General features: G+C 50.6%; 1 protein-coding gene across 2 annotated transcripts; it reads right to left on the reverse strand.

The window, feature by feature from the left end:
- Window positions 1-284: 284 nt before the first annotated feature.
- LOC112895460 (GDSL esterase/lipase LIP-4-like) lies at window positions 285-5,697 on the reverse strand. 2 transcript variants are annotated; one of them, XM_025963412.1, is made up of 5 exons: window positions 5,126-5,697; window positions 1,416-1,601; window positions 1,164-1,327; window positions 806-1,044; window positions 285-681 (listed from the first exon to the last, which is right to left on the reverse strand). In XM_025963412.1, the coding sequence occupies exons 1-5, from the start codon at window positions 5,592-5,594 to the stop codon at window positions 423-425; spliced, it is 1,317 nt and encodes a 438-aa protein (XP_025819197.1). In that variant the 5' UTR covers window positions 5,595-5,697; the 3' UTR covers window positions 285-422. The 2 variants fall into 2 exon arrangements, with proteins under 2 accessions (XP_025819197.1, XP_025819196.1); XM_025963411.1 differs by having other exon boundaries at window positions 285-655; window positions 774-1,044.
- Window positions 5,698-10,484: the final 4,787 nt, after the last annotated feature.

Consider the following 10,484-nt stretch of genomic DNA (forward strand, 5'->3'; position numbering starts at 1 on the left):
TCCATACGTATCCAATCTGCTTCCATCCTTACGAGGACGATCCTACGATTCGTCAATTGTGTGTGGCCCAAGAGTTGGGGCCGTCCATGACCTCAGGGGTGGACCTACATAGAGCTAAGTGAGGGCAAATTTGTGGTAGCGTACGTTCCTAGTGGGTTCACTAGCTAGCTCCATTATGTGAATTCGGCGGCAGCTTAGTCCCTCCCGTGCCCATTAATAATCCCAAAATTAAATGCCCTAATGCATATATAATCCTGTTGAGTGTGGAGGACAGACCGTTAGTCTAGTCACAAATTATTCCTTGTGAAATGCATGCGTTACATTTCTTGCCTTGGTTGCAAACGGATTCTCAACACGAATAAATCGCACAGCTTTGCTTGCTAGTACCGCACTGCACTCCCAGCGCAGGCCCCCCGTCGTCGTCATGCCTTGCAGAAGTAGTCGAAGGGCAACTTGGGCGTGGAGAACTCGCCGGAGAGGATCTTGGCGGCGACGACGGCGTTCGCGGCGTCGGTGTAGTGCACGCCGTCCCAGCTGACGAACCTGGCGCCGTCCTCGCACACCCGGAAGCCCGGGCCGAGGCAGCTCACGTTCGCGTTGTAGTTGTAGGGCGGCCCGCCGTAGCCGCAGCACGCCATGAGCGGCTCCTCGAATCCTGAAGAAAAGGAAAAAAAATCCAAACTGCATCTTGGTCATGATCGAGGTCATCGACGCCGCCTGATTGATCACGATGGAGTTAGACGGCATGCATGGAGAGGTCATCATGCACGGACCGTAGGCGGAGTGGTTGGCGACGAGGTCGTACTTGACCAGCAGCACGTCGGTGTAGACGATGGTGGCGCCACGCAGCTGCGACCTGAGCTCGTCGCAGGCGGCGCAGAGCTTGTTGTTGAACTCGTAGGCGCCGTTGTTGAGGGTCTTGAGGCAGCCGCTGGAGTCGAGGTCGCCGTCGTCGGCCCTGGGTGCGGCGAGCTTCTGGGGTAGGCAGCCCAGGGGGCCGGTGCCGTGGACCCAGAAGTTCTTGGCGCCGTTGTAGTAGAGAGTCTGGAAACAAACAATTGAAGGTTCGTTCGTCGTCGTCGTTCCACAACAGCTAGTTCAGACAAGAACGAAGCTACTTCTTGACAGAACAAGGCCGATCGATCGAGCATTGGAATGTGTACCATGATCGCGTCCTTTATCTCTGGGATGAAGGCCGGGATCTTCAGGTGGACGATGTCGTCGTAGGGCGCCCCGCTCCCGAACGCGGCGGAGAGGTCGTTCTGGCCGATGTCGATGAGGTAGAGCGCGTTCCGGAACCCGTCGGCATCGACCGGAGCGCTCCCACCTGCACCCAAGGAGGACAGAGAGCTTGTCAACTGTGTTGTGTGCCTCCGAAGGTGGAAGCAGGCCGGCATGTTGTGTTCCTTCCTTACCATGGGCCACGAGCTCGAAGGATCGCTGCTTGAAGTGGAGGAACTGCTGGACCTGGACGTGGAGCGAGAAGGGGGCGCTGCGGGGGAGCGTGGCGGAGCCGGAGATGGCGAAGTTGGCGCCGCCGGTGAAGTCGGAGCCCAGGGCCTCCAGGTACGGGCTCAGGTAGCTCATGTTCAGGCTCTCACCTGCACGCCATGGTTCACCCGGCCGGCGCGCCCGTCGGATCATCGATCCACACGCGCGGGCACGCCGCATCCCGCATAGTAACGTAAGGTCACGATTCAGAAGTACGGCCAAGTCGGCAAGAACAGGTGCGGAAATGCAGTTGTTTCAAGGCTGAACACTGAACAGAGCACCAAAGTGAAAGGATGTAGCATCCCAAACCCCTACAAGAAACCAACTACTCCCGGTGCCTAGCATCACCAATTAAACTGCCGTCATGAATGTGACCATCCAGTCACTATCGTTCACCGTGTTCCTTACCATGGGCATAAATCATAAGTATCTAATTGGTTTCTCTAATTTTATCTTCTTTATTTCAGTATCCGGAAAATGTGCAAGGATGACACACAGCGAAATGTTCTTATCGATTACCACGCGTAAGGTTCAGAAAAATGAGATATCAATGTTTTCAAGAGGCAGAGGTTGGAGAGCTGTCTAGGTGTCACGTACTCTACTGCATCTGCTAGCAAGCCTGAAGCTGACGACAAGGAGGCGGAACGGGCCGAGCGCAAGTCAAGTCGCGCCAGGAGGCCCAACCCACTCAACACCGGCCCACAATGGATCCGTTAGCAGAGACGGCTGCCGTGAGGAAGCAAACTTCTTGAAAGGATCATCTCCTTCGTATTGAGGCAGAAAATTGTAACAGGATAGCTATTGGCCGACTCGCCGGAGAACTGAACTTGTAGGGTGACATCGCCCGCACCTACTGCATCTCCTCACCTACCATATCTGTCGAGCCTAAGTACCATTACACTAGGCAACATCTTGCGTAGAGGAAATGGAGATCCTGGTCGACTGGTCGCCATGAAAAGGAAAATGGAGGTCACAAATGTGGGAGTGATTCAGGCCTATTAGCCTTATTAATTGTAGCTTCAAAATTTTTGCAAAAGCTATGAATAACATACTCAATAAGATTGCTAATAGGCTGGTTGCCTCTAATCAAACGGCCAAGAGTGATACTCAAGGTGTTATTTTGAAGTTATACTATGAGAAGGCTTATGACAGGGTTAGTTGGGAGTTCTTGGAGGATATGATGTCTTCTAGAGGTTTTGGTGAAAAATGGAGGAGATGGATTAATTTGGTAGTTAGGGATGGTTCTATTTGTATCAGAATCAATGACGTTAATGGGAGTTACTTCCAGCCTGGTAAGGGCTTGAGACAGGGTGACCCCCTCTCTGCCCTCCTCTTTAACCTAGTAGCTGATATCTTTACTAGAATGTTGGCTAAGGCACCTAGAGAAAACCTTATCACTGGTCTGTTGACAGAGGTACGTGATGGGGGAATTATCAGCCTTCAGTATGCTGATGATACTCTTCTCTTTTTATAAAATGACCTGGATAAAGCTAGGAACCTGAAGTGGCTGCTAGTCTGCCTTGAGCAGCTTTCTGGCTTGAAAATTAACTACGATAAAAGTGATGTTACCACTATTGGTGTGGACAAGGATAGAGAGAATGATTTGGCAAAGATCTTTTGTTGTAAGAAAGGCCAGCTCCCTTTCAAGTACCTTGGGGTGCCTTTGCACCACAGTAAACTTAAGAGAGAACATATTCAACCTGTAGTTGACAATGTGATTGAGAGGATAGCTGGCTGGAAGGGCAGGCTCCTTTCTTATGGAGGGAGGTTGACCCTGCTTAAGTCTTGCTTAGCAAGCATTCCCACCATTTTGATGTCCATTATAAAATTTCCAAAGTGGGCTAGCAAGTTAATTAACTCGCAGATGAGCCATTTTTTCAGGATAACACAGAGGAAAATCACAAGTACCATCTGGCCAATTGGCAGCTGATTGTCAAAAGAAGAATTTTGGTGGTTTGGGAGTCCCAGATTTGAGAAACCTCAATATTTGTTTGCTTGCATCTTGGATCCAGAGGTATCACTTGAATGATAATATCCTCTGGAAAGATATTGTAGACTACAAATATAGGACTGTCCACCCAAATCTCTTCTGTTGCCCGATAATGGGGCCTCTCCTTTTCGGAAAGGGGTTATGTGGGCGGCTCAAGCAGCCAGAATTGGCTACTGCTGGAGCATTGGAAATGGTCGCAGGGTCAGGTTCTGGGAAGATCAATGGTTTGGGGGGTCTAGTCTGGCTGTCCAGTACTAGCCGCTGTTTATCATTAGCAATGAGAAGGGAATAACGGTTGAGAGGGCTTGGGACGGAGTCAATTTAAGATTGACTTTTAGGAGAGCGGTCCCGGAAAGCTTGATGCTGATGTGGGAGGAGCTCTTGCAGATTGCTAGTAGTATTGTGTTTTCTGAGAATGATGACAACATCATTTGGAAGTATGAATCTAAAGGGACTTACTCGGTGCAATCTCTCTACTCCATTGTGAGCTCGAGAGGTGTGGTTCCCGTGTATGTTCCTTCTGTTTGGCAGCTAAGCATCCCACCTAGGATCCATATTTTCCTTTGGTTGTTGTCTAAAACAAACTTTTAACCAGACATAACCTTGCTAAAAGAAGAAAACTTGATGACCAGACCTGTTTGTTCTGCAGCGAACCAGAGTCGATTAAGCACTTGTTCTTTAATTGTTGTGTTGCCAAATTGCTTTTAGACAATTGCCCGTTGGTGGTGAGCAACAAAAAGAAAATGGAAATCTGAACTGTGTATGTGCCGCTGCTCTCTGAGTGGTTCTATTGAAACTACAGAACCGTTTGTGCTTTCAGGGAAAATGCTGACGTGGAGTGGAACCGCTGCTGCGACTGGTGGCAAAGATGCTGCACAGATGGAAGATTCTGATCAAGGAGGACAAGCTTTCGGATATGGATGCCTTCATCGGGGGATTGGAGCAACTTGGAGCAAGGATACCGAGGATCGCCTGGGTTTCAGAGTGGGGGACGTCTTCGTCTTCTCAGTCCCTTCAGGTCTCTAGCGTTGCAGTTCAGGAGGATCGTAAGCCTCCCCTGTCGCAAGTCCGAGAGTCGCATCACTCTGTTCTGTCTGTTGTTAGTGCTGATAGTGCTCATTCGGTACTTGGTTGAGCGGGCGCGCTTTAAACGCTGTTTTTTCACGCTTAAAACACTATGTACGCTATTCTTGTAATAAAACGGAGGAAACATTTTCTCTAAAAAAACAAATGTGGGAGTGGGACGGTGAAAGTGCGAGCACATGATGGGTAGCACTAGCAACTGGTGGCGTGCCTCTCGAAGGCAGGCTCGCAGTTCCGCGCACGACCGCACACTACGATTCTGGCCAGTTTGTGGAAACCGGCCGATCGTTGGTGCTCGCGCTCTTTTCGTTTTCCTGAGATGGACCCAGCAGTCCAGCACGCGCGCGCGCGCGCTTCCCATTTACAAAGACCTGCTGCGGTCACCATCAGGCACCACCAACTAATAACCTTCTCTCGATCGTTCTCTGGCTGCTTCGACGCACTACCAATGCTAAGAGAATCACGTCGACCTCGACCACCAGTATCGTGACGAGGCGTGTGGGGGGAAGAAGAACGAACAACGAAGTAGTCGAGATGATCGATCTGATGACTACAACTCACAGAGGTAGTCGATGACGAGTCGGCCGTCGCAGAGGCGCCCGGTGGCGCGGCGGAAGAAGGCGCGGCCCTCCGGGAGCGGGTAGTAGTAGCCCATCCCCGCGGCGACGCCGCCAGTGTCCGTGTTGGAGTCGCCGAACGCGAACACCACGGGCCGCCGCGCGCACGCCGCCCTCGGGTCGTCATCGCCGGCCGCTGCCAACGTCGCCGCAAGAGCAGCGACGACGAGCACGGCCACCGCCGCAGCGGCAGCAGCAGCCGCCATGGGTCTGCACGTTCCCGTGCGCGTCACAGGGGAAGGGACCAGTTGAGTCTGTTGGCGGAGGGACGTGATCTGTGCGGTTGAGGATGGAAGAGGGTGGAGCACGTACGTACGGTTTGTCGCTAGAGCAACTCGGGCGGCAGGGTGGCTGCTGGTGCCGTGTATATATAGATAACCGTGCATTGCTTGCCGATTGATTAGCGAATTCATCTTTTTTTTTCTGTTTGTTGTTGTGAAATCGTACAGAGGTAAAGGCCTTGTATTGTGTTGTGGAGTGTGCTGGAGGAAACTTAACGACGTCCGTAGAGAGGGAAGAGTGATCGACAAAGGCGTACGCAAGTAGCTGCTGTATGAGAGGACGCAGAATACATGGAACTGCCAAGACGCCACAGTACCATCCTGCTGTGTCTAGTAGCACGCGGACGTATAATGCTTCGGCACAGAATCGTCGTCGCCGCCGGCCATTGGGCATGCATATACATCTGTCTGAATTAACTCGATCCTTGAACAAAACTTTTACTCCTCGTCGTTGTCGTCGCTAGCTTGTGTGGATCGGAGCAGGTTGCTGTAGCGACCACGACAAGAAAGCTGGTGCGCAACATCGGGTCGGTATGTATTCGATTCTTCTTCTCCCTCATTGCTACTGTTGTGTTGAGTGTGGTTTTGGATTGCACGACAAGAACCCCGGCAGGTACGCAATAAAAGGCTATTGTCGCAACGTGGAAATTAAACTGGTGCGTGCTAGCTAAGTGATTATATATGCTATAATTTGGTTCCGGATGGCACGTAGGTGCGCATGCGCGTATAGATGGCCAAACGGATCGTCCGGCCCAGCACAATATGAGCCTGTCTTGCCACATCCTATTCCGGCAGGGACATGTTAACAGGTTATGCCGGGCCGCTCGACGCCAGGCACGGCTTGAGGGCAAGTTAATCGTGCTAGGCTGGGCCAGCGAGCATGACAGACCGTGCTGACCTACGACCAGTGGAAGGCTAGAGTGGAGAGGCCGGGCGGCCGGCCGGAGGGGCGGCAGTGGGTGGGAGGGCGGCCGGAGGAGCGGCGGCCGGAGCAGTGAGGCTAGAGCGGCAACATATGGAGGAAGGTGCGGGGAGGCCGCCGATCATCAAGCGTGCGTGAGAGAAAAAAGAGAGAGGAGGTGGGTGGCAGGTGGCGGCTCGATTAGGAGAAAGAGAGAAGTGAAAATTAAAGTTGAGTGAGGAGAATAGAGTATATGTATGACAATATTGTGGGATGTTAATAGGCCGCTATCGGGTCTGGCCCTCAGTCAGGCCATGCCCGAGTTGGGGTGGCGAGGCATGGCTTGCTCGATCGTGCCGGCCCGGACACTATGGCAATCGTGCTAGACGTGCTTTTCCGAGACGTGCTTTGGGCCGCCCATTTAGCCTAGCCCATCTGGTCATCTATGTACGTGTGGCCCCTGGCGTATGTGCGCATGGAGAACATGGTCGGGCCAGGATCAAATAAGTTTTGCCATAATATAATGGTGTCTGCACCGAGACGTAACGGACAGATCGACGGAGAAAAAGACAGGATGGCAATCATATCCGAAAATTAAAATCCGACGGGTTTTTACTCTATTACGTATGAGTATGGGTCAATTTTCTTATATGTGGGTTTGTTAATAGCCACAAAGTTCTACCCGTTGAATATTTGGCGTGGATTTATTTCTATAATATCCGAACTCGTAAACTTATAGATTTTTTAAACCTGGGATGACCAAGTGCAATTGTCATTTTATTCCGTGAATTTATAATAAACTTAATATCCATTCTGCTTCACTTCTTGTTTCCGTGTATCCGGAATGCTTTGGTGGCTGGTACAGGTGTGGTTGTTTTGCTGTTGTAGTGTCTGCGTATGTGTACATCGATTTTTGACTTGGTATATATGATGTCATGATCACTTGAATATAGAAATTATTATTTGTATTTTTATTCCCTCTAGTAACTTTTAGTGCAGTAACGTGTATGGGTTTGGGCAAAAATTGAATTCCGTCACGGGTACGTATTTTTTAGTGGGTTTGAAAAAATTTCATACATTTGGATTTGGGACCGTAAAACTCAGTGGGTTTGCCATCCCTAAAAGAGACGCACAGTGCATGCAGCGGACCGGCGGCAGAGGAGAGGCTGTTGGATATGGACGGACGAATGGGCACACACACTCCGGGACGCGCACACGCAACCGTGAAGTAAGCAGCCGCGGGAGCTCAGCTCACCGCAACAACCGCCTGCCTCTCATCTCGCGGGGCCGCGCCGGCCGTTAATTGCTAGCTACCTCGGCGTGCCTCTCTCTCCATCATATCGGGCGTCATCACGTGCTTGGCTAATGGCTACTTGCCCGCATGCTCAGTGCGCGCGTCTGGATCGGATGGGTCCAACAGCAGTGCCTGCCATAGCCTAGCCTAGTGCGCCCAGAGATAACGATGGGGGGCGCAGGCCTTGCCGCCGCCCGCAACCTTCAGGTCTCGCGTGCCGATGCAGCTCACAGCTCACAGCTCAGCCTCACGAGTTGTGGACCGTGGACGGAAAGGTTAGCTTCGTCACAAGATACGCAGGCCCCGTGCCCGTCGCAGGCTCCAATCTCCGTGTTGGGGTGGGCAGCCGGGCACTGCGCTTCCGTGTGCCTCGTCCATTCGTTCAAGTTTCCCAGCACGTGATGTACGTGCGCACAACATATGTAACCCTGCATTACCGGGGACGATGTTGCAAAAAGAAAAAAAGGTGAATTACTTCTATCATATGTCTCGTTTTAGCCATGATCGAAAAAGATTGATATTGCTCGATGATGCCAAGTTTAGGACAAATGAGTTTGGCACCAACTCTGCTGGAGCTTCACATGAAACAGTTCGACTCCTATATTTTCTTTTTGAGAAACATAGTTTATCCTATGTGATCAAGGGGAAAAAATTTTGGTACGGAACACAACATGCATGGAGCGAGCCTACTTGTCAAATTTTAGTCTAGATAATCTAAGATCGAGCGCTATCGTATACAGAACTCATTTCATAGATAATATCACAGTCATACATCGCATTAGGGTTAATATGGGTTTAATGATTACATAAATCCATAAGATCTGCAGTACAAAGTTCATTACAAGCCTCTTGGGCTAAAGCGTTCAAACAGAAAGCGGGAAAATGGTAGCTAAAATGGTAGCTAGGCTTCTCGCCCATCCTTCATGTTTTGGAATCTCCACCACAGGCAAACTCGAGCGTAACACGGGCCTCAATCGTACCATCCGTCATCGTTGGGATCGAACTCCAGGTTAGATCCTGCATCGTACCAGGCTATCCCCAAATAATGGAATAGGTCCACGTTACCATCCGTATGCAAGCTTTAAAGTGGACTATACTAAGAGTATAACTAATATTCAAGGAATAAAGCTGGATTTCCTATGCACAAGTAGCACAAAAGTATATCTCAACCAGCAACCTCAGACTCGGGCCGTCCTGGCTCCCCGGATTCCCGGTCTACTCACACCTTCAAAACCACCAAGTCGGTGTGAGGACTCCCGCTCCTCGCACCTCAGCTGCCCCAGGCAGGAAGTATCATCTAGAGGCAGGTAGAAACATGAGTAACCACTCTATGATAGTGAAGCCGGATCGAGAGATGTCCATGGCCGAGGATGCGGCTATATATATAGTTTTCACCCTGTAGGGATTGCACACCTGGACCCACTCTAATCGAAGCCAGCCGAGGATCAACCAACTAGACGACGAGACACCGGTCTACTGAAACAGAAATTAGTAGCCTCAGTACCATCTGGCTTTCCCGGGTCTTGGGCGCATCCTCCCGCAGAAGGTCGCCCCGGAACTGTGAAACCTCCCTTGCATCTCGGGGGACGTAAGGCCAGCACCTCCTCCCTCTGCACCAATACTCGATCCTCCTACCGGCTTTGTACCGCACTTGCTACCTCAGACCAGACCCATCCACATAATTGCTAAGTGGTGTGCACGCTTAACATAGTTGCATCACCAGGTCCACTAACTCACCTTACATGTCGAAGCGAGCATCTTCGTCACATGCGTATCCACGCAGTGGTCCGCAACTGCACCCATTACGGGCGCCACCAACTCCTCAACTAAGTAACCACAAAGTTGTACCCGCCACAGGTACTTCGTAGGGTGTGCCAAGATACACACCTCAAGCCCTCGATCCAAGATCGAGTTAAGTTCGCTCGCTCCCGCTAAAAAGCCCTATTCACCAACTCCTCAGAAGTGTATCTTCACTCACGCTAAGACTATGCATCCATTCCCACACATACACATACAAGGCATTGCAAGGTATCTCATATATATATATATATATATATATATCATGTGTATAGGATTTTAAGGAGTTCAGGTAAATAAATAGGCTATGCAGGCTCATTTCATCGTAATAGAATGTAAAGCATAGCATATCTAAGTAAGCAAGACCTAATAGGTGTTCAAATCGTAGATGGGCGTGAACCTGGCGGCTCTTCGTAGTCCTCCTAGGCCTCTGGGTAGTTCTGGCCATCAGTCAGATCCAAATCACCACAAAATCTAGTCTATCGGGTAGGTTATATTTTTAGAAGAATTATGAAACTGGTTTCGTAATTTTTAGAGGCCTGGTTGATTTATTTTGAATTTCGTAAAAAAACCTATTTCTGAAATTGATAAATGATTTTTGAAAAAGAAAATCACTCAGCAGTGACACGTGGAAACACCAAAGCGTACCATGTGGCATGCTGATGTTAGCATGACATCACTAGGGGTCAGTTCTGGCTGATGTTAGCAGTGGGCCCTGCTGACGTTAGCGTGGACTGGTCAACGTTGGCCGGTCAATAGGTCAACGGTCAGTGGGACCCACTGGTTAGCCTCACCCTGAGGCTTACAGATGGGGCCCTCGGGTCAGTCGGATTAAAAAGGAAAAATGAAGGGGAACAACTCGGGTACACAGGCTGAAAGGAGTTGGGCCAGCTCAGATTGGTCCAAGAAGCTCGGCTCGGCTAGGACTACAACTTGGCCTATGGCTCACAAGCCGGCTCGGACATACAGGCTGGTTGGCATGGCTCTACAGGCTGGCTCGGCAAGGCGGGCTTGGCTCGGTTAACAGCTC

This window comes from Panicum hallii, chromosome 5, assembly GCF_002211085.1.
Source record: "Panicum hallii strain FIL2 chromosome 5, PHallii_v3.1, whole genome shotgun sequence".
NCBI lineage: Eukaryota > Viridiplantae > Streptophyta > Magnoliopsida > Poales > Poaceae > Panicum > Panicum hallii.

Excerpts from the sequence above, each read along its gene's own strand:
- LOC112895460 (XM_025963411.1), bottom strand. The coding sequence starts at position 5,594 with ATGAATTCGCTAATCAATCGGCAAGCAATGCACGGTTATCTATATATA. Across the intron at positions 1,045-1,163 it reads AGATAAAGGACGCGATCATG|ACTCTCTACTACAACGGCGC; the intron begins GTACACATTCCA and ends GTTTGTTTCCAG. Across the intron at positions 656-773 it reads CGCCAACCACTCCGCCTACG|GATTCGAGGAGCCGCTCATG; the intron begins GTCCGTGCATGA and ends CCTTTTCTTCAG.